General features: G+C 39.8%; 4 protein-coding genes across 6 annotated transcripts; 2 read left to right on the forward strand and 2 right to left on the reverse strand.

Annotated features, from left to right (window-relative positions):
- Positions 1–54: 54 nt before the first annotated feature.
- klb (klotho beta) lies at positions 55–6,661 on the reverse strand. Its single transcript, XM_008420217.2, has 6 exons — positions 5,742–6,661; positions 3,987–4,500; positions 3,625–3,896; positions 3,270–3,526; positions 1,068–1,993; positions 55–710 (listed from the first exon to the last, which is right to left on the reverse strand). Exons 1-6 carry the CDS (start codon positions 6,498–6,500, stop codon positions 286–288), a joined length of 3,153 nt encoding a protein of 1,050 aa, XP_008418439.1. The 5' UTR covers positions 6,501–6,661; the 3' UTR covers positions 55–285.
- A 1,228-nt stretch (positions 6,662–7,889) lies between these two features.
- tlr1 (toll-like receptor 1) lies at positions 7,890–12,505 on the forward strand. 2 transcript variants are annotated; one of them, XM_017307103.1, is made up of 3 exons: positions 7,890–8,076; positions 9,539–11,991; positions 12,337–12,505. In XM_017307103.1, exon 2 carries the CDS (start codon positions 9,546–9,548, stop codon positions 11,958–11,960), a length of 2,415 nt encoding a protein of 804 aa, XP_017162592.1. In that variant the 5' UTR covers positions 7,890–8,076; positions 9,539–9,545; the 3' UTR covers positions 11,961–11,991; positions 12,337–12,505. The 2 variants fall into 2 exon arrangements, with proteins under 2 accessions (XP_017162592.1, XP_008418438.1); XM_008420216.2 differs by having other exon boundaries at positions 9,539–11,987; positions 12,333–12,505.
- A 91-nt stretch (positions 12,506–12,596) lies between these two features.
- ints10 (integrator complex subunit 10) lies at positions 12,597–21,527 on the reverse strand. Of its 2 annotated transcripts, XM_008420214.2 has the most exons (18): positions 20,971–21,527; positions 20,823–20,890; positions 20,639–20,742; positions 20,053–20,192; positions 19,883–19,964; positions 19,648–19,788; positions 19,394–19,568; positions 19,046–19,215; positions 18,822–18,961; positions 18,527–18,680; positions 18,317–18,399; positions 17,306–17,461; positions 16,215–16,323; positions 15,334–15,413; positions 15,075–15,237; positions 14,850–14,943; positions 13,940–14,008; positions 12,597–13,444 (listed from the first exon to the last, which is right to left on the reverse strand). In XM_008420214.2, the coding sequence occupies exons 1-18, from the start codon at positions 21,097–21,099 to the stop codon at positions 13,288–13,290; spliced, it is 2,214 nt and encodes a 737-aa protein (XP_008418436.1). In that variant the 5' UTR covers positions 21,100–21,527; the 3' UTR covers positions 12,597–13,287. The 2 variants fall into 2 exon arrangements, with proteins under 2 accessions (XP_008418436.1, XP_008418437.1); XM_008420215.2 differs by lacking the exon at positions 13,940–14,008 and having other exon boundaries at positions 20,971–21,526.
- Positions 21,528–21,982: 455 nt separating this feature from the next.
- Positions 21,983–27,284, forward strand: slc25a51b (solute carrier family 25 member 51b). Its single transcript, XM_008420212.2, has 2 exons — positions 21,983–22,331; positions 24,505–27,284. Exon 2 carries the CDS (start codon positions 24,559–24,561, stop codon positions 25,492–25,494), a length of 936 nt encoding a protein of 311 aa, XP_008418434.1. The 5' UTR covers positions 21,983–22,331; positions 24,505–24,558; the 3' UTR covers positions 25,495–27,284.
- The last annotated feature ends 683 nt before the right edge of the window (positions 27,285–27,967 follow it).

Raw genomic sequence — 27,967 nt, forward strand, 5'->3', positions numbered from 1 at the left:
AACAACAACATTGTAATAAATGTACAATTTTCATGAAGTTATTTCATGTTTTAAATTGAAGTCTATGTCTGCAGTGACAAAATATGAAAAAGTTAAAACACAGTGTATACTTTCTTTTTGTCGTGACTATCTAAGATCAATTGTTTTGACATGTTTCGTGACATACATTGCAAGTGAACTCATTTGTCACAGCAAGAAAAGTAGACACTAATGATGGACACAAAGGTGGATTTTGTGGTTCTTCTCTGCATTTTTTTCTGGTACAAATTCAGGTCCTTACTACAGTTAGTATCTAACATCAGGACATATACAATATGCTGATGCTTCATTTCTTCTCCTTCGGTTCTCTCTCCTCTTCTTCCTCCCTCTGTCGTGTTTTTTACTCCTCTTGCTGATAACAATGAAGATGATGAGTGCAGCTAGCATGGCAGACGTTATTAGAAGGCAGGCCCCAAAGACCAGCATTGGTTTGTTCTTCAACATCCACTCACACATCAAACATTTTTCCTGCTGCTCAGTGAATCTACATGGCTGCGTTGTGCTTTTGTTAGAAGCACCACTGTTAGCGATGATTTCTCTGTACAATGCGACAGAGGCTTTGGCTTTGGATTGGTGCTGGGTTGAGGTGAAAAGACCAAACAGAGGGGCATGTCGATCTTGGAGCTTCCACACATAGAAACCCTGCAAGTTGACTCCATCAAGATGGTAAGCTGAGAGTAAAGGAAAGAGAAAGTAAAAATTAGATTTTTTTTTTTAACTCTGAAGGGTTTCTTCATTATCCAACATGGGAACAAACGACTTAAAACACATAACTGTATGGTTCACTATGGTTCGCAAAATATGGAACAATAATCAGAGCTGTAGCCTCAGCAATTGCCTCTCCCTTCCTTTATGGTTTGATTATGTTCATGCCATCTCATTAAGTCTGACTTTTATGGCAGGAACCAATACAGTCATTAAAGCTGTATTACCTATGGGGACAGATCTCTGTTTCGACATCCGCAACATAAGACTGTTCATGTGTTTCTTATACCCAATAATTCCACAAGACATTCAAGGTAGCTTACCTTTGAGAGCTTCCTGTAGATAACTCCTGAGGTAATACTGCCTGAGGTTATCCTCAACTGAAGCTTGGTCATCAATCCCACTGGCTGTGACAATGATAGGCAGAGTTCTGCCATACCTCTGATTCACCCATTTCAGCATCTTCCGTAGACCCCAGGGTACCAGAGCTTGCCCCAAGCTGGAGGACGGCCAGGTGGGGTCTGAGAAAGTTACACAATCATGCTCGGGTGCTGGTTTCTTTTGGAGGATGTCCTGTGTGTGAGGATTTGGAGAAACTAAACGTGTTGTAAAATGATTCAAGGCAATAAAACTCAATGCCGCATTGAGCTCCTGTCTCTCAGTTGTGGTAAAATGAGGAAGAGGTGATTTGGGAAGTCCAAATACCCTTGCTCTTTCATCCAGGTATTCCCTCATTTCATAGGGGTATCTCCCCTTTTTCTTCTCATCTCTTGTCCCAAGCAATGGATCCAAGAAGAATCCAAGTTCAAACAGCAGAAATCTTTCTGTTGCCACTGTATGCGACTCTACAAAAGGGTTACCTGGGATGGCCCAATCAGCATGTAGAGCGAGAGACACCAGTGATCTCTGTTCACCAAAATACTCCCTCTCATGTAACCTCCAGGCTTTGGCGTGGGCTATTAGCAGATTATGAGCGGCTTGATGCCTCTCTGTGACATTGAAATAAACATCTATGAGTCTGTTTGGCTCATTGATGGTGATCCAGTAGTGAACCCAGGTACCCAGCTCCTGGTAACAAAGTGCTGCATATTCTTGAAAAGCTCCCACTGTCGTGTAATTCAGCCAACCACCAGACGCATGCAGTGGCCCTGGCAAACCCAAATTCGGAGCTCTGTGTGTTGGGTGGTACAGGATGACCATAGCTTCCAGGTTTAGCTTCTTGATCTCTGTCAGCACACAGCGGTAGTACCTTTTGGATGTATAGAGGAAGATGTTATTTTTTTTGCACTCTGGATGACAAATTGAGTAAAAGGAAGGTCAATTAATAGTTGGGAAACGCAGTTCCTTACAAAGACTCTCATATCCCGTAAAGTGGTTCCCATTTAGACATATTGCAACACATTTCAATGTATTTCTTGCAAGTTTATGCACTATACTAACAAAAATGTAAACAACATGAGGCAAAACAAACCATTTCCATATTGATACGCAGCTGTGGCAACAATATGTTGTCAGCATGCTCTGATACAGTGGAGACTGGGAAGTTGTTCAGAATTATTTTGAAGGGACAGGAAAATATTTTATCAAATATCCTTTACAAAAATAGAACTAAAAACTGTGCTGCTCATTTGTATCCTTCACACCTGAGAAAATACTTTGATGAACCACCTGTTGATGCAAGTATGATGCAAGGACAGCTGCAAGTCTTTTAGGGTATGTCTCTACCTGCTGTGGACCTACAGAGACTGGAATATTTGCCCATTCTTCTAAAAAAAATAATAACTCAACCTAAGTCAGGTTAGATCTAAAGTATCTGTGAAAATCAGTTTTCAAGTGTCACCAAACATTACCAAATAAACTTAGGTTTGGACTTTGGGATGATCCAACTCATGAACATACTTTCATCTAAACTGTCCTATAGCAGCTCTTTAGGGTTGTTGTCCTAGTAGGGGCTGAACCAATTTAAGTTTGAGATTTAAACATCTTTAGAGAAATTCTCAAGGCATTGATTCCACAATTACTTTCTCACCGTTACTCTTTTATAAAGGCCATTTAAATGCAACAAACAATTTGGGGTTGTTCTTTTCTACCTGAGCTGTGGATCTCTGCAGCTTCTCTAGAGTAATAGTTTTCCTTTTGACTGGTTATCTGATCAATACCTAGCCTGTATGAGGCCTTACTCTTTCCATTCTTGTTTGATGGATTGAACAGTGCAGCTGGTAACACTGAATTATATTTTAGGGCATCATAGTAAACATGATTGAATACAAATGCAAGCCACGCAAGACATTTTCTAGTTTTAGTTGTTGGAAAAAATATGTTGAAAACCATTTATCTGAAAAAAATTAATAAATACTCAGGCGTTTAAAGTTGTACTGTGACAAAATGTCAAAACTTAATGTAATATTAATATTCTGTAAGATACTTAAAATTTTCGCAATTAAAGTGTTTCCATTAAAATCTATTAAATTAAAGTAAGCAGACTCTTTCCATACTCAGAGGTTTGTGTGTTTGTTGAGCTCTACCTCAGGGCTTCGGTGTTTACGTTTGAGCGGCTTCCCTCGGGTAAAATGAGAGACCAGTTAAGAGCGAAGCGGTAATGAGATGCCCCAGTGGATGCAAACAAGCGGAGATGGTTGCGAATAGCCAGATAATCTGTGCACTGGGCAGTTCTGGTGTTAAGCTTCACCCCTGGGAGTGGTTGCAGCGATCCGTCCCCTGTGAGGTTCCAGCTGTATACGTGAGGGTCAGAAAACTGCGGGGAGAAAGGGTGGAACCGGACCTGCAAAGCAGCAAATAATTAAGAAAAAAATAAATGAATGATCTACCAGAATTTGTTTTGCGTACTTTAATTGTAACTCGTAAAACGATGCGTTTTACCTGCAGTGTAGAGTCTGCTATCCCCCAGTGAAATTTACAAGGAAAGTGGCCTTTAACATCTGTTGATGAGTTTTCATCAACTGGAAAACCATTGTCAGTGACAATTTGCTTGAAGTATTGAGCCGTGGTCTTGGGAACCCTGGTTCTGTTTGGTTGATTGAAGTCAACGTAGAAAAGACCTCTTCTTACACTGTAGCCATAATTCCACTCAAATCCATCCAACAATGACCAGGCTGAGTAGCCAAACACTTGCACACCATCAAACTTGATGGCTAAAATAAAAATAAAAAGACTTCAGTATTTACTTTCTAAGAACTAGATGTGCCATTTAAGAGTTTAGATCCAAGAGATTTCATATTTACCCTGTAGAACTTGATTGATAAAACTTTTCATCAGGTAGATGGCAACTGTGTCTTCTCTTCCAACGCTGGCGTCGGAGAACCACCCCCCTTCTGCCACCAGTACGCTCGGGTTCCCATACTCTAGTTTTATCCAGCCCAGGAGGCGTCGCAGGTCCGGGGTGATGCTCTGCCCATTGTGTAACAGGTTCTGGCCGAGACGGAAATTGTTTGGCCCAAACGACAGAGCAAAAAAGTCAGCTGTTTTCTGCACCCAGAGCTTCTCTTCAGGGGTGAACATGGGCATGAGACCGGCATATTTTATTTTGAGAGAGACTGGATAGTCCCCAGCACCAAAGATGGGATCAGCAAACCATCCAAGAATGGCCTCCATGGACTGCTGACAGAGAGCCACGTTGGCAGCTGTGGGCTGGCCTCTGTGGGGTTCAACCCAGTGGGAACCTAAAACAATGGATACTTTACCCCTTTGAGTTGGGCGGAAGTGACTGTTGTATGTCTGCCATGCTTTGGCGTGTGCCTAAAAACAACAATACAGACTCTATAAGGATGTTGTTAATTTGTTGGCAAAATACTAAGACAGTACAAAAGCAGTTCAACTAATAAAATTCATCTTAGCTGGATACCTGTTACATGTGACAGCCTGAATAGATTTTATGGTATTTAGTAAAAAAAAATCCCACAATATTAAAATGTTACAAACCTTATTCTCTGTTCTCTACTTCTCTATTTAAAATATTAAATATTAATTAGAGATAAAGCAATTTTTAAAGGTATTTTTAAATACCTTTTTAAATATTAATACACAGTGGCCTGCAAGAGTATGATTACACTTTGAACATACTTTATCTAATTACAACCACAGACTTCAGTGTATTTTATTAGGATTTTGAGTTAGACTAATACAAATTATTACATAATTGTTAAGTGGAAAAAATATATTTCATTCATCTTAAAAATATTGCATGCGTTTGTATTAAGCCTCCTTTGCTCTGACCAAATAACATTCAAGGGGAATACTTTTGCAGGGCTCTGTACACAATACTCTCCATCAAATCCTTTATTTAAAGAAAATAAGTTATTTGATATTCATACATATTTTGCTTGATATGTATGATATATTAGCATGACATATGGAGCTAATATGTCATGCTAATATATATATATATATTTTAAATAGGGCAAAAATAGAGGTACATTTATAACATCATTTTAATCAGTATGAGGAAGCGGAAAATCACTATTTATTTATTCTATCTGCTTGGTGTTAGCTGGGAGCGGACCAGCTGTGCTTGACTGCATAAACGTAAGTGAGTATTAATGAGGCGTATCTCCGTGACTTCCTGACACACACACACGCAGATTCCCTCCACCACAAAAGTGCTGATGTGGTGGACTTTGACCCCAGTGTCTCTTTAAGTGTCTTGTTTACTTATCACAAAACCTGTCAATATGAATATAGCTAACCAATCATCAGGCAGATAAAACCACCAGTGAGTGGGGATGTTTTGTGGATTATTGCCTTAATTATATGCAGTAGTTATGTTGGATTAAGAGACTTGTAAAAGTCAGTAACAGACCAGCGATCCGGTCTGTGTTTGCTACTCTGTCCTGTGACCTTATAGCCATTCTGGAGATATAAACATTCATTGACTATCATAAAATGATAAAGCTGTAGGAGTTCAAAGTTTGCTCACAGACTATGTGTGTGATCTTATAAACTGTACAAAGAAAGTTGTCGTGTAACCCTGCATGACTCACCCTGATCAGGTTATGGGCTACAGTGAGAGAGCTGGAGACCCCCCCTTTTTCTCCAGGAGCGTGCACCCCTGTGCCGTACCCTTGCACGGCCACGAGGTACGGGTTGTGCATTGTGAGCCAGTATTTTACACGACTCCCAAACTTTTTGAAACAAAACGTTGCATACTGCTCAAAATGCTCCACTAATATGTTATTTTTCCAGCCTCCATATTGATCCTGGAACACCTGTGGTAGGTCCCAATGGTAGAGAGTCACAATAGGCTCAATTTTCTTTTCCAGCAGCCTCTCTATGAGGCGACTGTAGTGATCCACAGCAGCTGCATTGGGCTCGCCAGTGGCATTGCCTTCAGGGAAAAGTCTGGGCCAGGAGAGGGAGAAAGTGTATGATCTTACACCGAGATATCCCAGTGCCTCTACATCTTCTTCCCAGCAGTTGTAGCTGTCACTTGTCACGTCTGCTGTCTCTCTGGGAAAATAGTCACTGGTGGAGGAGTGGGTGAAATGGTCCCAAATGGAGACGCCTTTCCCATCCTTGTTCCAGGCTCCTTCATTTTGGACGGCCGATGTACCTGAGCCCCAGATGAACCCCGGGGGGAAGGTGTCCTGAAGAAAAGACTGGTCTCTGCTAATGGGGCTCGGTTTAGGTCGCTGCCAGATACTCCTGCCTTCCCCAGGAGAACAGACCGCCCGGTCCCGAGCAAACGTCAACAACAGAAGGGAAACCAAAATGTGTGTGTGACAGGAAGGACGGTTCAGCATACTGAAGGAGTCCACTTTGTCTTTAAAATCCACTTTGAAGACAGCAGGTGTCAGACAGTTTCACCATGATAAGTCCTTTTCTAGCTGAACGTAGATCCATTGTAAGTGAAAGAAAAACAGAGAAACAAAGAGAGAGGGACATTGGAAGCCTCAAGGTGCTGCTGTGTCCATCTGACAACCTGGTTAGTCTGCCCTATCTGTCTATCCCTCTGTGTACTTCTGCTCCCACTCAGCCCCTCCCTGCAACATAGATTCACACATACAAAGGTTGACTCATACCCAAGCAAGCTGCTATTGTTGTCTTACAACAGATTAATTCTTACTTAGGCAAAGTAATAGAAAAGTCTGATTATATCATCAAATGTAAAAGCAAAGAGTAAGACCTCAATACACTTTGTGACTGTATTTTTAATGACTTGTTCTTCTTTGGGATATTTTTCTACACAGAACATCCTCGTGTCAATAATTAGCTTGTACTCTGATCCTGAAGAAATACTCCTCTGGAAACGCTTCTTAGTGATGAGGTTTGAATTAATAGTTGCCAAATGTTCATGACGAATAAACAAATTAGGTTAATTTTTCGCCGATTTACAAGAGATGATCCAAGTCGTTTTCCTTTTTCATTGTTTTTCTTATTGTAAGACGTGGTAAGGACGTTTGCAGTGTTCCCACCCAGATCTGATCTAATGGTACCAGGTGACAACGAACATACCGCATTATGTGACTTTATTAAATTTAGCTCTCCTTTCAGTATATGTGCCAGTCAGTCACCTAAGGCAAAAAACGCACAGGGTGGCAGAGGAAATTGCTGGGATATGTGTGTCTTAAAAACAAAAAAAAGCCTTTCCGTCACAGTTAAAGCACATCAAAAAATGATTCCACCTTGTTCAGCGGAAGAGATTGCAGTAAGGTAAACAACCCAGTCACTCTGCTTCAAGGGATGGAGGCGTAAGCAAATTAAAAAGTGACAAATGTCTATTTACTATCCCCACTGCCATTATTGGGTCACCATGACGCTAAAGGATGGAAACTGCTGAAGCTGGGTTGATCTGTCATTTGTGAAACTTATGTTGCAACATCTTTCTTGGAAATTAACAAAATCTTTTTTAATTTCATACCATTAAAAATTATGAAGGAAGATATCTTAAATTATTTTAATAATTAAAGAAAATAGAACTGAATGTTCAGAAGCACTAAAATAATCAGATGTCTGTATCTATACTGTCTTGTCAAGAGACAGAAGTTTTCTTTGTCACTCTGTGCTGTAAGTAAAACAGGAAGTGATAACGGAATGGGGATGTGAGAGAAAAGGCACAACTGGTTAGAGAGGAGCTTTCGTTTCTATATCTGTTTCACATCAATGTGGCTATTTAGTGCAACACTATTACAAATAAGGAGCAGAAGCCAATCTAACACTAGAGTTGATGCTTGTCTTTTGAGAAACCTTTTTTGTTTTTTCCACCCATTTTGTGGAGAAACCAACATTATTATGAGTAAATTGCACTTTTTCCCCATCTTGGATAAATCAGTCTTCTGCGACTAAGATTTGGATTAAAAGCTTCTGAAGCTCGTTCAGGTTTGTGCACCATTTCTTCAGTTTTTACGATAATATGCTTGCTGAAGATGCATGAAGTGCTTTTAATTCAAATGGTAATACAGCTACAGTTTTTTGTGTTATGTCTACGACAGCTTTACACATTCAAGCTGTAGTTTTTGCCCATTTTTCTTTGTAAAATAGCTCGAGCTCAGTGCGACAGGACTGGACAGAGTGTCTGTGAACAGTAGTTTTGTTTAGTCTTGTCACGTATTCATAATTGGTTTTAGTTCTAAACTTTGGGTCATTCTAACACAAAACAGGCTGTAATCTAAACCATTCCACTACAGCACTTCATATATATATTTAGGATTGTTTTCCAAAAAATCACAGTATATTCAGCATGAAGGAAATCATGAAAAACTGTTATATGGTTGTATATATAGCTATATGGTTTTAGTCAGTACCAATAATGTTTGCTACAGAATAACTTACGATATAACTGCAAATAAATTCCTGTAATGATCGTTGTATGTAGCCCTGATACAAGTCAATATATAAATAATTATGCTAAGTCAATGATTCATTTCTTTGAGTGTATTTGACTGATGTCGTGATAGTTTAACAATTCTGAGTGTTTCTTTTTTTATTCAATAATTAGTGTCAGTTTTCTGTGGGTGAGACAATGGCGTCCTCTAGTGTTACTAGATCTTGCTAAAATGAAACCAGGCAAGTATCAGTCAGATTTGTGTGCACATATGAATATCTAGTCTGTGAAAGGTGGGTAGTAACTACTTAGTTACATTTACTTGAGTAATGTTTCGGAAGAAATGTACTAAAGGGTTGTATTATCTGATCCACACCAACTTTAGTTTGTTTAAAGGTAAAATATTCATCCCATATAATCTTACATGTCAGGAGAGACATGTTGGATTGTATCCCAAAGCAAATAACCTTGACTAAATGTTTCATCACAGTAATATTTTACATTTACTTGAGTAATATTATCATGAAGTATCACTGCTCTTGAGTGATATTCTGCTGTTTGGTTTTGAGAGTTCTGGTATATAATCATATTTTTTCAGTACTGTTAAAATTGATATTAAATATTCACATGTCCAGCAATGTTAGAGAAACACAGACTTCCATAGAGTGAGACGTGCGCACATGATTGTGTAAAAATTGCACCTTCCAGTATTTTGTGAAACAAGAAAAACAATATTAATTAGGACCACAAATTACTTTCCTTCCACTTCACAATTATGGACGCCTTTGTTTTGATCTGCAGGAGAACCAATGGGACACACCAATTGTAACATGGCAATATTTGAAGAAGTTCAAGTTGGAAGTATTTTTTTGTTTGTTTCAGAAGTCTTTAAGTAAAAGCAGGATACATTAAACATTTCTTCTACATTAAAAACTTGAATCAAGGTGAAGTAAGCAGGAGATGTTGCAGGGACACTATCACAGTGGTATTAATCCACATTATCTTCCATTTATCCAGACAGGCGATGGGGCCCTCGACTGCATTCCTTTGGGCAGCGACCGTGTTGGTGATGCTGCAGATGTGTACTTCATCCCATGACAGCATTGTAGACCGATCGTCTAGAAACCTCTCCTCTGTCCCGACAGACCTGCCTCTTGCTGCAGAATATATCGACCTGTCATGCAACCACATACACCAGCTCCACAAAGGGGAATTTAAAAACACAACCCTCCTTCGGTTCCTGAACATGTCGTGGAATGGCTTGGAGCTCATTGACACAGAGACGTTTCATGACACGCCGCTTCTAGAAAATCTGGATCTGTCACACAACGTGCTGAGAAACCTGTCAGAGCAACGTTACTTGTCATTTACAGGTAATCTCAGAGCGCTGAACGTGGCATGGAACAAGTTTGAGAACATGACCTTGGGAAGAGAGTTCAGTCTCTTAAGAAAACTGGAGAGTTTAACACTTGGAGCAAAAGTCATCAGCTTGGGGGATTTCAAGAACATCGCTAACGTGACGTTATACCGCTTGACCCTTTCTCTGGAGGAGGAACTTGATTATGAAGCAAGCAGCTTAATGGATATTCATGCTGAAAAAATTCAGGTAGATCTAAATGGTGGAAAAATAACCCAGAGTGAATTGCTTGCTGATGTGTTGTCATTTTTTGTAGAAGTCGAAGTGAGGAATATAAGTGGGGGCTACCAATATGTAAAAACACAGCTTAGTAAAAGAGCCATAATTTCCACTCGCACTCTTTCTGTGAACAACATTGTAATTGACTGGGACGATTTAACTCAATTAATAAATGCCACTCTGTACACATCCATTGCCCATCTGAGCGCCTCTGATATAGCAATAAACAAGCCCCCAATTAAAGACACCCCTCTGACACAGACATCTTCAATGCAGTCCTTCACAGCCTCACGAGCAGCTGTAAACTCCTTTTTTTTCTCTCAGGAAGCCTTGTACAACTTTTTCATCAACCTGCCAGTAGAGCACTGTGCAATCGTAGAGTCCTCACTGATTCACATGACGTGTCCGAAAAAACAGAGCCCCATCCTTGAATTGGACTTCTCTTTCTGCGCGCTGTCTGATTCCATCTTCTCCAGGTTCGAAGGTCAAGAAACAGTCGAATGCGAGACTCTGGGCAACGTACAAAATCTCTCTCTGGTAGGCAATAATCTGAAGAACCTACAAGTAGTGAGTATAAGGTTGCAGTACATGAAATCTCTGCAACACCTGGACCTCAGTATCAACTCCTTTGTGTATGATGGTACCCCTAATTGTACGTGGCCACCGAGCATCACCGTTATGAATCTTTCTTCTGGAGGTCTAACAGATAATGTTTTTAACTGTCTACCAGAAGGGGTAGAAACACTGGACCTACAGAACAACCAGATTTCTGTAATACCACAGTTAGTCCTCAAACTGCAAAATCTCTCTTCTCTGAATCTGAATGCCAACAGGCTCGTTGACTTGCCGGTATGTAATGACTTCCCAAAAATGACTGAGCTTCTGCTGAAGTCAAACTCCCTCCATGCACCTTCACTGAGAAATCTGAAAAAATGTCCTAATCTGAAAATCCTGGACGTAAGTGACAACCCGTTCACCTGCACCTGCCCTCTGAGGCACTTTATTCGTCTCAGCATTCAGACCGAATATAAGAGTGGCCACTCAGGTCTTGAACTGTTAAACTGGCCAGAGGGTTACCACTGCATCTACCCCGAAGCAGCCAGGAATTCCACGTTAGAAAGCTTCCAGATTCCTGAGATCTCTTGCAGCGCCAGCCTTCTGGCAGCCACCATCCTGGTTCCTTCAGTGGTTCTGATCGTCACCATTTTCTTTCTGTGCCGACGTCTGGATGTGCCTTGGTACATGGGCATGATCTGGCAGTGGACCAGAGCCAAACATCGAGCGAGAATGCGGCAGCTTCGACCTGAAGACCTGGTGGGCATCGAGTTCCATGCGTTTGTATCCTACAGCCAGCACGACGCAGACTGGGTGAAGAATTTCCTGCTTTTGAACCTCGAGGGTCCTGCAGGAGGGCTCAGAATCTGCCACCATGAAAAAGACTTTGTGCCAGGGAAAACAATTATGGAGAACATCATCACATGCGTGGAGAAAAGTCGCCGCTCAGTGTTTCTGCTCTCCGCTCACTTTGTCAAGAGTGAATGGTGCCATTATGAGCTTTACTTTGCCAGCCATCAACGTCTTTCTCAGGGGTCAGACAGCCTCGTGCTGGTGCTGCTTGAGCCTCTGCCCCAGTATCTGATCCCATCCAAGTACTACCAGCTTAAGTCTATGATGAAACGCCACACATACCTGGAATGGCCTCAGGACAAAGCCAAACACAGGCTATTCTGGGCTAATCTGAGGGCTGCTCTGCAGTCTGACCTGCCGAGTAAACTGGTAGCAGAAACAGAAGAGTTTAGCTGATTGTTACAGTAAGATACAAAAGACCACAATACCAACTCATTATCATTATCATCTCATTATTAACTCATTATTATTATCATCATTAGAACTCATTACCACCATACCTTAGAAACATAAAGTCATTATCAAATTTTAAAACCGAACTCAAAACACACCTTTTTAGATCTGCCTTTTCCACATGACACAATTGGTTTGCCTGATTTTACATAGTTTTTATATAGATACATTGTTTTGTTTTATTTATTTTTATCTACTTTTACTTGTTACATTTTATTTGTTTCTGTCACAGTTTTTTTACTATTGTACGGTGTCCTTGAGTGCCAGAAAGGCGCCTTTGAAATAAAATGTATTATTATTATTATTATTATTATTAATAAATGTATGGCAAATATATCCACCTTGGTCAGATTTTACATATAGAAAAAAAGTTGGAGAAACAGAGGAACTAAAATAACAAACAAATTAATAGATGATTGGACAGATTGATCCAAGGAACTTGCTAGTAATGGGTGGCGCTACAGATGTTTCCCCAAGCTACGTTTTCTTTTTTAATACGAGCCAGTCCTACAAAATATATTGATCAGATTCCGTACTTTTCCGGAGTGCGTATGAGCACTAAAGGAGGTGTGAACTGGACAGTGTAATAAAAAGATTTATTTAAGACTGCAACAGTGCTTTCCGAGGTGAGCATCAGGACCAAACTTGAAACCATGAATCAAAACAGCTGTGGGGTGTTCAGGTGATAATGGAAAAGCATACTTATCCTGGAAATGTCAGAAGAGATAAAAAAAATTTAAGAAGTCCTTATAAATTGGGTGTTGTTCGCACCCCCATTTAATTGATGTAATAGAAATGCTTGCTAGCTGCGATTGTAAAAAGTCTTTACCTGTTATTTTGCAAAAGTAGAAATTTTGGGAATGACTATGCTTTAGCATTGGTAAAAATGTGCAATTTTTACTTTCTGCTTTTTTTTTTCACGTTGAAGTATTACATTTTTATATAGATATGCTTGCATGACATAATGTATTATCTGCATTTTAACCAGTCAGACATTTAATGGCAACATCAATATAAACATACAGTCTGATCAAAACAGTACAGCAAAACAATAAAGAGTATCAAAAAGCATTTGAGTCTTTACTCGACATCAACACCTACACAAAATGTGTGAAGGTTGTGGACGCTACGGTTCTCTGAAAATGACAAAAAGCACAACGGACACCCAAATTTATCCCAAACTGATAAATTGAGAAGAGAACAGTTCAACTGTTTGAGTTCTAGTAAAAGTCCAACTGCACTAAATTTGTGCAAATAAAAAAGCCAGGTGTTAAGGAAGAGACTGGATGATGATTATTTTCTCATTAATGCAGAAACGGTGAAGCACACTGAGTAGATTTTCTCCACAACGTGACACCTGCCTCTCCATGGCCAGGCGGAAATCCTCCTTCACTCCCTTGGTGATCCCTCGAGTCACAGTGTGGTGTCTGCAGGACGAAAATGATTAAAAAAAAAACATACAAACGGTCAAAAATATACTGACGGACAAAACCGACATTAATATGACAAACACAACAACAACACAGTCATGGTAAGGTAACAGTCATGTTGCTTCGTTCCTTCCACACACAAATAAGACAATTTACTTTAAACCATTTATGTTGAGTATTGTAAAAAAAAACGCTATAAAAACATGTCCACAAATGGGATGAGATTGCTATGAACTGTAAAAAAAAAACTAAACTGACTGTGCAAAAACACCGACATCATCCTCAGATAACAACAACATTGATGACCACAGAAAAGAGGGGAAATGAATTAAATTAACAAACAGCAACAGGAAATCAAAGAACAACCAACTCTTGATGCAAAATGTCCCAAATTAAAACTGGGGAAGGGATGACAAGCCTTAAAGCTGGGAATGGAGGAAGGGTGACTGGTGTGGGCGGGATGGGGACTGTGGGAGGAGGGGCCTGGGGTACCTGTCCATTGTCTGCACCCCTTGGAGCAGAAGGGTATTTAACTCCACCCCCAGGGCGGGGCTAGGGTTCCTGAGGGACAGCAACATTCAACAACTCTGTCAGTGAGAGTTATCTGAAGAACCTACAACTGCTACAGCAATGAACCAGAGAGAGTTTAAATACTGCTTTACGGTTTAGCACATACAGTCACTTACAAAAATATTAACAACAGCTGAACATTTTCATATTTTGTTAGGTTACTATTTGAAACAGTGTATGTTTCTGATAGACTTGAATATTTGTGAAATGTAGGGAAAGGATGATGGAAGTGTGGTGTGCAGATGTATTCAGTCTTATTGAATCAATCTTTTGGAGGAAATCTTGTGGGGTAGCTTGGAACAGCTTTGCAGATCTAGAGACTCTGTCAGAGTCTCAGGTCTTTTGCAGACTCTAACAAGGTCTTTTAGGACTTCTTGTACTGAGCTCAATGCATCTTCACATTAACTTTGACCAGCTGTCCTTTCACTAGTAAAGATAAACAGCATGATCACATTTCACTGGGGAAATGATGTGTGCAGGGTGAGGTGCACTGTTAGTTTTCTTCCACATATAGCCATTTTGCACGTAAACCAAAACGCATAATTTCCTTTAACTCCACTTGTACTTATCAGACGTCTAATAGAGCTTTGTGAAGTTTGTGGTTCTAATGAGAAAAAAATGTGAAAAGGTTAAGCGTGTATAAATATTTTTGCAAGGGACTGTTCTCCTATTTTTAAGGCGGCTCCATTAACAGTTCATTTAGTCCAAAGCAACAATTTTCCCCACAGGCCAAATCTATGTAGCTAATCTGCTTTTGTTAAAAACATCAACAGAAAGGGGAAGTGCAGAGTCACCATGCAAAGAGGAAAACTTCCATATGGTTGCCCCTTACTTAATCAGCATTCCCTGATTAGGAAGCAGCTCCAGCTGAATTCTGCCTCCCTCTGGAGTCCGCAAGTATGCAAACTCCTCCAGCATGTCGATGTCTGAGTGTAATAATGAGTTTAAGTAAACCAACATACCGGACAAGACAGAAAAGCCGATGAACAAACAGGCCACGCAAATGTGTCCTTATCAACTTTGACCGTATTGTGTTTGCAGTGACAGATAAGGATACTGGTGACATAGTTGAAGAAGTTCTCATATTGGAAACTCCCTTGCTGACAGATTTTATCAACAGCCTTTAAGAACAGCATCTCTCCCTGTGGCCAGTCATGCTGCAGCAGCACCACCACGTGGCCGAGAGACAGGTCGTCACGGCTGTCTGTGAAGGCTCTGAGCTGGTCAACCAAACAAGAAAGAAGAAAATGAATCAAAGCATCACAATTGAAAGAAATCAGTGGTTGTCATTTCAAAGATTCTACTAATCCAAGTACCTTAAAGCAAGCAAGCATGAGCTGGAGACAGAAAGGTAACACAGCTCCTCTGGTGCAGGGAAGCAACCGTAGGTCATTACCTAGTTCAGGCAGATATAGAAGAATTGTTTGGATGAATAATTAACTAATCAAACATTTTCATCATATATTTACTTTCTACATTAAAACCATCACTTTCACTTACTTATGAGAAACAATATTCTACTCCTAAATGTTGCGTTTTCATGAGCTGAAACAAAGGTTTAACAACATGACTGTGTGCAATTAATCTGTACAATGTGTTCTACTAACTCAGTGAATTGAGTTACTGAAATAAATTTACTTTTCTGTAATCTAATTTATCGAATGGTTGTAATAGTACAGAATTTGAACAGACATTTCAGGACATAAATCCACCTTCAACAAGGAAGTAATCTATATCACTTACAAGGCACAAACTGTTTGTAACACTGAAAGTATATCAAGGTTCTACAAACATCAGGCTAAAACTTCCTCTAATAGGATCCCTAATCCTTTCAGTGAACACTGTCAGAAGAGCTGAAAAGTTGATTTTTTTTTCCATTCTTACTTAAAATAATATTAACAATTGTGAAAACCGCTGGTATTCATGGTGTGGAAACAAAGAAAAAGCTTTTCACTTGCTAAAGTAAGAAGGTTTTTTTTTTTAAAATAGACTTAAGTTAGCTACGGGATGGGCAGGAAGTCGTTTTAAACACATCATGATACGTTTTTGTTAAAAATATTGATGGTAATACTGAAAACTTGTTATTTTCAGTCAGGAATATTCCACTAATAACATTATGGCCTAAACTCTATCTAATAGAAATTCAGATTTAAACCCACTAATAATCAGAATATGTGGATAAAACTATAATGCTTACCTTTCCTGGTCTTGGATTTGATTCTGCTCAGATCTTCTGGTGCTTTGGTCAGTTCTTGGTTTGGGGGAACCAGCCCACTCACCACATCTAGGAGCTTTTCACAGGCCATCTGACCAACAAAATACAACACAATGTATATAAAGATACAAAGGCTCATTAAAATAAACAGGAACAAATATTTATTTCATCCATCCATCCATTATATAACACAGTTATCCTTGTGGGGTTGTGAGAGAGGCTGGTGTCCATCTCCAGCAGTCTCCAGCCTGTTGACTGGCGAGAGGCAGTGTAAACCTTGGACAGGTCGCCAAAATGTACTAATATTATTGCCACCACATAATTTCTACTGTTGTAAAAACTCTCTTTCAAGTAAACACATGTTTAGCACATAAGTAATATGCTAAGCAACTTAAGCTACCTCCACACAGCAGGGAATTGCGACCTATATCCGACTTTTTAATGTTCTTTCAAATGATAAAATTGGTTCCTTTTTGTGGCTGCACTTCAAATAGGTCACAAAATGTGGACAAATCAAAAACTACTTGAAATATAGTGTTCTACTAATCTCTAAAAAAATTGTAAAAGTTAAGTTCCAAAATGTTTGCTGGAACAGAGATTTTATGCAAAAAAGATACCAAATGCACCAATAGGAAAATTTTTACCAAATGGATGACAATTTCCATTATAATCCCTGAGGGTTACGTTTGTAATATAGTTGTGCATTATGTTTCTCAACCAAAATTGAATCTGGTAAACATGACTGAAAAGAGGTAGTTTTAACCTATACTGCCACCTTCAGGTCAAGTGCTGTTAGTTTTCTTTCTAGGACAAAGTTCATGGCACTTTGCTGATAAATTATTGTGACATTAAACTGGTTATATATTAGCTCAATATCCCTAGAAAACACAAAGTTACGCAATCAACTAAATACAAACTGAAAAAGACCTTTCATCCAGAGCTTAGTGCTAAAAGACGGTAAGATTGAAGACTGAATGCATTTTGTGTCAAATTTTTTGAACTAACCCATGCATGCTTACCAACATGCACCAACCTGAAACACTAGTAGAGTGAGATGGTGTGCATATGTTTACCCTGTACTCTCCCAGTGCATAGTGGCAGGATGCCTGCTGTATCAGGGCCCTGTGGTGCTCCAGGCTGGCCTGGCCTGTGGGGCTCTGCTGTGCAGGCTGAGGCTGCTGCACTGACGCCATCTGATGCAGGCTGGAGACGGCCTTGCGATAATGGCCCTGGGAGCAACAACCATATGCAAACACAATTAGTACAGACAAATAAATCTGGTAAGGCAGACATGGAAAAAATAAACAGATATATAATGAAGCAAATACATTTATCTACTTAATCAGCCCTCATAATTTATTGCATTTGCTCTAGTCACTACACAATATTAACATTTAAATATATGTCTTAGTTGCTAGTTAAATTTCCCTTAATTTCAATATGTCGAAGGATTTCTGCAACAATTGGCAAGTTGAATTCAGGACAATCTAAGATCTTTTTAAACAGTTATGACTTACGTTAAGACCTACAGGATTTTTGAAAAATAACAACTTAATCACCAAATAGCTATTTATTTATTTAACTTATTACTGATTACTTAAGTTAAATAAGCCCTAATAAACTTAAATTGCCGTTTCCTTGGCATGTGCCACAAGTGTCTACAACAAGTTAGTAAACTGTTCTTTTCCAGGGTTCATTGCTTCCCTACATCGTGGGACTTGTAGTTTTCTCACAGCAAAACCACAAATTCTTCAGTAAAAACTACAAATTATACAACAATACAATGCTACAAGAACATATCTCAACCACCCCCAAAGAATAAACATATCAGATATAAGATGTAATGATAAACAAGCACACACAATTAAGACAAATACATTTAATTTAAAACTATTTAATATTTCTGAAGGCCTGAAATATGGATTGAACTATTAAATTAATGACTTTTAGGAGCCTGCAGAAATCCTGATATGAAATAAATTTCTGCATTTAAAAGTAACAGAAGATCATAACCAAATATGCTGTGGGTAAGTTCAGAGCAGCTGACAAAGTAAGCAAACAAGACTTTGAGCAAAGATCCTTGCCTGGTGTATAATCATGTCAGAGAGGAAAATTCTGAACCAGAGCCAGCTTTCTGTCTTCCATGCTGCACAGATCTTCTTGAACTCTAAAAGACATCAAGAAACAAAGTCCATTTAAATAAACAGTGATTCAACTGTCTGATCTTAAGAGGAAACTCGGTGAAGAGAATATGGAACCCAAAAAAAACACAGGAATCCATTAGTGGTGCTTACCAGCTTCCAGACCATCGTGAGAATGGAGCAGGTCCCAACTTTCCCTCGCTGTACGGAAACTCTCCAGTGTTTCTGACCAGTTGGGCATCTCTGTCTTGTTGACCAGAATGTGTCGACCGCGGCCTTTCCCCAAACCTTCTTCATCGTCGGAGCTCTACAATAATATGTACAGAAAAAAAAAAAGGAAATCACACTACGAGTGCGTTTATGTGCTCCTTTCAGTGCCAAGACAGCATTTTAAAGAAATATACCAATCTTTCTTTGCGATCTAAAAAGAGCTCAAATCTGTTCTAACCATTGTTTTCTCTCTCCCGTCAGCCAGTTTGCGTTTCTTATGTGCATGCTTCAACGTTGCTCTGTCCCCCTCCACATCACTGTACACCGAACTCAAGTCCTCCACCAGGATCCATGGTCCTGAAGTCATTGCACCAACCCCTTCAAAACAGAAATGCGCATATAAACTTATAAGATGTTAAAAAGACAGAGCAAACTTTAAGTGCTTTGAGCACAGACACTGACCCTGGAACAGTGACGGCTGTACAGCTGAGACATAGAGGAAGGCACTGCGAAAAAGGACAAGTGCAGCACAAATGACCACCTGACTGCAGTAGCGCAACCTGGTTTCTCCTTCAAGACCAGGCAGATAGCGACACAGCTCTTTCACTCTTTGCAGCATGTCGATGTAACTCCTAGCACACACAGACACAAGGACCACATATTTTATCAGTTACATAAAAACTTTCATCCCAAAATTAGTTTCCTGTGCAAACACACCGCAAGAGTCTCCAAAAGAGTAAAAAGATTATAAATTAGACATTTACTGGATGTTTTTCATGATTCTCTCCGAGTGAGTCAAAGGGGGGCTACCTCTGTCCTTTGTCTCCCTGCCACTCGCAGCGAGCACCAACGACAGTGACGATATCAAGCAGCCTTTCCCAAGGTTCTGCTACTACTGACGATTTCTCAGACAGGCCATCAATCACAAACCGCTGGGAGCCACGAGACACTCCAGGAGACTTTAGAGTTGCACCATCTTGGCTAGCTAAAGAATACAAGGCAAATAAAAATGTAAGAACATAGAAACTATGATAGACCTGTAAAATTTTGGCAGGAAGTTGTACCTTGTAACTGTGCATCAGATGAAGGTCCACGGGTAACATAACCAATGTAGAATTCAGCTGCTTTCAGGATATATTTCTGCATTAGGCTTGCAGGCAGACGCATGTCCATGTTGTTTATGACCAAGGGAAGGACATCACATACTACAAAAATAGAAAATTGTATTTTAAAAAAAATGTGATGCTTCTCCCTCAAATGGCTTGGATTATATGGATTTTAATCATAACAATAACTGACCAAAAAGTTTTCTGAAACAGTTGACAGGAGACTCCACATTTTCTGATACCTCTGCCTCCAGCAAAGTCTCTCCTAAATTGACCTAACAACACAGAGCAGACCAGTAAACAGGTTACACTGGATCCACATCTCAAAACATCAAGAGTTGCTGGAAAGGTGTTATTACACACCCCGTGCTGGACGACAGACTCTGGAAAGCGCTTCAGAAGGAGCAGCAGCATCTCTGCCTTCTCCAAGGTGTTGAAGCACTGCTCCGTGGCTTTCAGCAGCATCTCACACTGCACACGGCCAGGCAGCGTCTCAAAAAGAGCTGGGCGAGGGAAAAAGACAAACACATATGGTTGACAGATATATATATTAATAAGAATCTGTTAAATAACTTTTAAACAATGATGTACACAATGAGCTTAAATCATTTTGCAAAGAAGAATAGAGAAAATCCTCAACTTTCCATGAGCTGGAAGGTACTTCCCCTCAAAATACAACAAAAGCTACAAATGCCACAAAAGGCAGTTCTATAAAGTACTGCTAGAATGTTTAATAGGTTCTTAGGACACGTTTCGGTATTTCACTGTGAAATATATATAAAAAAGAAAAATTCAAAAGCATTTATTATTTTCATTCCACTCTTCAATTATCTACTACTTTATGTTAGTGTCACAAAAGTCCCAATGAAAGCAGTTTATTGTGGTGGTGCGACAAGCTGTGATAAAAGTTCAATAAATATTCCTATTTTGCAAGGCATTGTTCTCTCACCTCTTAGAAATTGTGCATGTTTGTCCTGAGAGTCACTGCGGAGGGCAGCTGTGATGACACTGATCTCACGCCACACAATCGGCTGATCTGGAAAGTTTATGAACCTATTGGGGGAACACATGGTTGGCAACTTTTAGCACAGGCTGGACATAAGATGGTAGCTGAATCCCGTGCTGTAACTCACATGTCATACAGTAGTCTCCCAGCCGAAGCTGTCCTCTCTGCATTGCGTTCAATGATGTACATTTCATACTGTAACAACAGCAAACGAACCGAGTTTCTAAGCAATCATGACAGAGGTACGTTTTTCTACAAATGGTGCTTAATGTTACCTGTATGTTGAAATCTGTCGGGTATAGGGTTCTGGCTGTTATTAGCCAAGCTTTGGCCGCGCATGGATCATCAGAAACCAACTCCCGGGCTCTTTTAACCAAAAATTCACAGTCTTTTTGCGCCGACATTTCAATAATCTATTATTTTTCATTAAATTAGACTAATAAACAAAGAAACCACACCAACAGTCGAGACTGATGCGTAAGACATGGATTCTCCACATGCGCAAATACATTAAGGGCTGTATTAAAAGACTAATAACGACAGATAGCCGCTCTCTGCTAAATATAAATAAACTGCTAGCAAAAAAAAAACGTTATTTAGCTACCTATAGCTACCCGAATTTAAGTTGATATCTATGCAATAACCGGCCATATAGAAATGCTAAATTATAAATATGTCTTGCATAAATATAGAAAGCAAATACTACACTTAGAAAATAATAAAGCATTAAAAACCACCGTGAGTTAGCCAAACAAAGCTAGGCTAGCTTTGATTTAGCCTAGCTAAAGAGAAGAAGCCTAACATCTTCTTCAGTTGGTATTGATATAGAAGGTGCCCCACCGCCATCTTCTGTTCAATGAGCAAATCGCAGACTTTTGTTGACAGTTTAATAATTTGACGTCAAAACATTCATTATATTTATGAATATAAAATTATTTTATATTCATAAATAATTTTATGAATATAAAATTATTTAAAGAGAAATATTTGGAAACAATGGTAGAAAGTTATGGTATTAATATATAAAAACACACAAAGAGTTAATTAAAGTGCAAACAACTGAATAACAAATTGATCTTTAAATTAGGAACTCCAAATCACCAAGTAAAAATACTTGCAATTGAACTAGAACTACCAATTTAAGCCATTTTCTTTTTCCTTCTTAGAGCATAGACAAAACAGTAGTTCTACTGAAGTGTTTAAATTACAAATCCATAGGTGCCGCGGCTGGAACGTTACTATGGTTACAGTAATCTTGCTTTACGGTACACTGCTGTCAAGCAGGTCAACCGAGTTAGCACAGCTAGTTAGCTAGTGTCTCCAAACAGCGCGATAAATGTATATATGTGTATCGATCTCACGTAGATAAATTGGTAAAACCATACTATTCATTACCTATGTCAAAAAGCTTAATTAAATGAGTTTCAAAAGTATAAAATGTTATCTTAAATCTGTGTGAGCCCTAACGGTAGATTCAATTTCGTAGCAATGCGCATGCGCAGAAGCTTCCTTGGTGTCACGACACGTACTTCTGCTGTAACTCCAGACACGACCTACACAGCGTTGGCCTGTTTACCTTGCAAAACCGACCCACCTGTCCAGGTACAGGACAGCAACCGATCAGCGCACATAGCAGGTAAGCACTCATCTATAAGCTTAACTGGAGGGAAGCGGCTACTTTACTACTTGGCACTGAGTAGCTGTCATTGGGGTCTTCAAAACAGCCGTCAATCACCACCTGACCATTTGGACTGTGCCAAACCTAGCATGCTTTGCAGACAGGTATTTTTTCTGTGGATTGTGGCTTGCTTTCTGAGCGTTGTCCCAATATTTTCTGAGTATGTATTGACTGAAAATCAATACGAGGAGGCAAGAAAGAGCAGGGTTGAACTAGCTTATGTTGCTAAGTACTCTAGCGTTCTGTTTGCTTATTGGGATAAGTATGATAGCTGTTTATAATCTTTGTTATTATTATTATTGGTATGCAGACACACAAAAGTTACTAATGGTTTTGAATTATTGTAACTGAAAAATGTTGTTTAGATAGGCCAGTCTTCTCACTAAGTGTGTAAAATTAAAACAGGCGTGACTGGGCGCATGTTTGTGAACTGAGGAATAATACTTGCTGCATAGTGTAGAATAAAGATCCAAGTGTGACACAATATGAGTGTGGGTTTGTCTCAGTCTATTAAAAGGGTTTCCTTTGTAATTTTACCACAGTTGGAAAAATTCCTGTAGTTCTATTCTTTTAATCAGCAAGCATATAGAGAAGCATTTTGCCAATTGTGGCAAAGTTTGAGATATTCAAAGCACAAAAGATGATCATTTTCAAAAGCAGCATGGCAAGAATTGCAGCATCAATACGAGGAGGATGTGCATGTAACTATTGGTTTGAAATTAAAATTGGCCTGTATTTACTCATGGAAAGTAGAAATCTTCAGGGCAAAACACCTGCGTGAAAACTACTGTGTCATGGTTAATAGTACCCGCATGTTCTGACCTGAAACTGTCTAAAGATTTTTGCCTTGATATTTTGGCGTCTTCATAATCGGTTTTTATATGACATGAAGACATTTTGCCTCTTCTACTTTACTACATAAAAAAGTGCTTTAATTCTCCGCTTTTCTAGACATTTATTTTCAAATGTATTTTTTTTTTATTTACTGGAGCTGATTTGTTGCTTCCTCTTAGGAGGAAAAGTGTGTTTAAAAATAGTTTTAAATGTTAATGATTCAACATTGTACATGTACGGTGCTTCCAGCTCTGTACTTGTGTTGATGGTTTTATAGTTGTCCTGGCCCTTCCTATGACTTTGGCCCTAACTTATCAGTCCGTTGTGCAATAATCCTTATCAGTCGGCTGTTGAGGCTGCTTGTCAGTACAGGCGTTAGTCTGGTTGTAACAGTTTAATTTCTGTCAGATGATGGTTGACATGAAATGATTTTATTATTACCAAATATGCAAAAAGAAACTCGTGAAATAAATCACCTCAGATATAATGAAGCGATACTACTGTTGAAATGTCTTTAAAACAAGTTAGAGTATTTTTTCAAATTGGTACATACTGTAAAATCCCAGTTTATGTTGTAAAAAAAGGAGCTTAATAAAAGGTGCCTTGCAAATGTGTTACATTTTTGTAATTTAACAAACTTGTTGGTTCATATTGCAGGTGTGATTGGATATGATAGTGAGCTTGTTGGTTTGTTTTATTACACAAAGTAATAAAAAAAGTCTGTGCAACTGTGAAGTGGAAGGAGCAGAATACACAAATTTCAGAAAATGCTTTTTTTTCCTCTCCCGCTTTTGGTGGTGAAGAAAAAAATTACCACAGCATGATGCTGCCTCCACCATGTTCAATGATTAATGCAGCTTTATCCCCAATTGTTCTGCTGTGCTCCTTGGGTTTCATTATTGTTGACTAATTATTGTTCTCTAACAAACCTCTGATGTTTTCACAGAACGGCTATACTTACACTTAATTAAGTGTCTTGTGAGGGCTGCTGGTTGTCCTGAATTTTATTTAGAGGCACGACATTAAATGGAGCTGAGTGCATTATCCACACTACACTTTTCAGATGTTTAATTTAAAAAGAAGATATAAAAATACAAAATAAAAACAATACATCAGAGTTGTGTGCTTCTTTGTTGTGATAAATGACAAAATCCCAGTAAAATACATATGTTTGAGGCTACATTGTGTGTAAAAAAAAAAACCAATGGTTTAATTCAAATGTTTTAGTTGTTTCACATAAATGTACGGTGCTTGTTGTAAACATGCTGTAATGCCTGTTTCTAACATATTGTTTCAGTGCTGTACAGAGTTGATGTGATGCCGGAGGATCAGGCAGTGCACTGAGCCTCTCATGGCTGTCAGCACCATGGACTCCGAGCCGACCCGAACGCCTCAACCCGGGGCCGGCCTGACAAAAGGAGGCTCCTCCCTGTTGCCTGACGGGATTCTCGGCGCCAAGTTGGGTTCTCATGGAAAGCACTACGTCTGTGGCTCCATGGCAGCCTTTACCAACATTTTGGTGACCTTCCCCATTCAGAAAGTGCTGTTCCGCCAGCAGCTGCACGGTGTGCTGGTTACCGAGGCGGTGCAGCAGCTGCAGAGGGACGGGCTGAGGAATCTGTACCGGGGCCTGCTCCCCCCACTGCTCCAGAAGAGCACCACAGTGGCCATCATGTTCGGCCTGTACGAGGACTTCTCCAGGGTGCTGCAAAACCACGTTGGCGGCAGCGGCGTGCCAGAGCTCGTCACGCGAAGCTTTGCCGCGGCGCTGGCGGGAACCACAGAAGCCATCCTCACGCCGTTTGAGCGCGTTCAGACTCTCCTGCAGGATCATCGGCACCATGCGCGCTTCAACAACACAGCGCACACCTTCCGGACACTTGTGACCGAGTACGGCGTCCGAGAGTGTTACCGCGGCCTCGTGCCCGTACTCCTCCGTAACGGTCCCAGCAATGTGCTGTTCTTCGGCTTGCGGGGGCCCATCAAGGAGCTGTTGCCAGAAGCTAATAACCAGGCAGGTCACTTGGTAAATGATTTTGTGTGCGGAGGGGTGTTGGGAGCAGCTCTCGGCATTATGTTTTACCCGCTAAACGTGGTCAAGGCGCGGGCTCAGTCTCAAGTCGGCGGAGCCTTCCAGCCGTGCCGGAAGGTGCTGTTAACGGTGTGGAGGGAGAGGGGGGGCAGCGTGGTCATGCTCTTCAGAGGAGCCCATCTCAACTATCACCGCTCACTGATCTCCTGGGGGATCATCAACGCCACCTACGAGCTGCTACTGAAGCTCTTATGAAAGGAAATACAAGATGTATTCAAAGGGAACGCCGACGTGAAGAGGTGGGAGGTGTGTGGAAAGAGACTTGGCGACGTAAAGTCTGTGTAGTTGATGTCTGGCTCTGTTATTCCAGGACTGAGAGAGAAGAGAGGGGCCAGCTAAGAGTGTAAGATAACCACCTGCCATTGTTACTTTTCAATGTTGTAATCATAATAAAATCAAGATGCAGACTTCAGCCTTCACATACTTTGTGCCAGGGTCCAAATGGTAAGCCCTTGTTTGGTCTGAGGAGTGATTTTTTTACAGCAGCACTTGATTTCCTTCACTGTTTTCTAGAAAAATGTGTTTCTCTGTATGTGCCGTGTGCTGTGGAGTTTTGAAAGTGACATCCCTCTGTTCTGTCGACCAAAAGCTCTTTCTCTGTCAAGCTAAACTTCTGCCGCTTAAACACTTTTGTGCTTTTGACCATTGAAATGTCCAGAGACTATTTGTCAAGAGGAGATTCTTAGACTTTTGCCCGTTTGTTTCTCACTTGCCGCTTATTACAAGCTCATGCTGAAAATATTAAATTATTAATGCCCATGAAATTTCTCACTTATTTTTGTAATGGGACACAAAATATGGAAATGTCAGGGTTACAACTAGGGATGCACCAATTAGTGCAATTGACTGGTTCTGATCAGCCATTTCTCTTGATCAACTGATCGGTCATCATCAGGGCAAAATATTGTACGATTTTTTTTTTTCATGAAGTGCATCAAAAGTCTAATCACATTTTTCAGTTTTTAACTAGAAACTTACACTATGATGTACAATTCTGATTAAAGATAACAAATGCTTCAAGGCGTTAATGGCAATGATCTTGTAATTCCTCCCTATTCTGTTTTTATTCAAAGCTACTTTTTTATTGTCTTCTGGGAAAACAAACTCAATCGACATTATAAGTCAGGTTTCAATGATGAAACCGTTAAACATCAAGTTAAGACTGATTGGTGCTTCTGTAGTTAATCTGTGGTTTGTTTGTTTTTTTACCTGTTTTCTGAAGTGCCACAGGCAAAAGTTCTTTGAATTTTAACAATCCACACCCATATTTGCAGTTTTTTCTTTTTCTTTGAAAGGAATTAAATTCTATTTAAACTTTGTGAACAACATGAAAATATATCCAACAATAAACTTGATGTGCACCTTTGGTCCTTTCAATGGTTCTGGACCCTTTCTATAATGCTAAACATTGAAATAAGTACTATTGAATGCTCATTCTCCCCAGTTGGATTCTGAAACCTCTCTGGTTGTGTCCTGCTGATGTATTCTCCTCTCACGGCTGCTCTCCTCCCTGTCTGTAACATCTGTTGACATAATGGGCTCAGATTTCAAGCTTGAGTAGTTTCAGCCACCACACCACGGTTCTGAGCGTGCCCGACAGCCCAAAGAGGAAAGGCACGTTGCTTGGACATTTGAGAGACTGAAGATTAATGGCGGAGAGGGAAGACGGGGGCAGAGGGTAATGTTCAGTGGCACAAAAAGCTCAAGCTGCCACGTAAAATGGACCGTTTGGCCTAATTTTTTTCAAATGTTTCTCTTCTTTCACTCCTCCCCTCAATGTTCAAGGTTACATTAAGTTTGTTTTTTTTGTTTCTCCTTTCAAACAAAAGCTTTTGTATTCCAGTTTTACAGAAGAGTTCTTCTTGCTGGATTTAAATAACTTTGCCTGTAATTGTTCTGAAAGTCAGTACGTTACTCTGAAACTGTAAAGTTATTCACTGCAGCTAAATCGAGTCTTTGATATAAATAAAAACGGATTTGTTGCATTGGTGTTTTAGGATAAATGGGAAAATTGTTACATTTTCTTGGGGGGGGGGAAGAACATGACGGTGCCTTCCTAAAGTATTCGTGCCTCCTTTTTATGTTAAAACCATAAACCTATTTTAGTGGGATTTAATGTGACGAACATCATAATAGTGAAGTAGAAAGAAAATGAATGATTTGCAGTATTTTTTTGAATGAGCTAAAACATGCATGTGTATTCAGGCTTTGTGGGTCTCAATCCTTTGTTGCATCACCTTATGTTTTTACCAGTTTGTCCCATCTGGAGGCTTTTATTCTGTTTGCAAAATAGCTCATTCAGATGGAGTGTGAACTTGAACTTTTTGTGCCTTGCCACTAATTTTCATGGGGATTTAGACCTGGACTATCCCTGAGTCATTGTAACACACAGTTATTCTATACACAGCATTCAATTATAGCTTAGGATGTGTATTGTTAGTAGTTCCCCTGCTGAAAATACCCCAGTCCCATTTCTTTTGAAGCAGCCTCTAAAAGCTTGTCTTATAGGGTTATCTAGTATTTTGCTCAATTCGTCTAACAATTCTGATGACTCCCTTTAGATGCAGAAGAAACAACATCTACAGAGCATAATGTTGCCACCGAATCTGTTAGTAGTGGGGCTGTCTGCCTCACTGTACAATACATCACCTGTCTGACCTGCCCTTTG

The sequence above is a fragment of the Poecilia reticulata genome, linkage group LG10 (assembly GCF_000633615.1).
Source record: "Poecilia reticulata strain Guanapo linkage group LG10, Guppy_female_1.0+MT, whole genome shotgun sequence".
NCBI classification, from domain to species: Eukaryota; Metazoa; Chordata; class Actinopteri; order Cyprinodontiformes; family Poeciliidae; genus Poecilia; species Poecilia reticulata.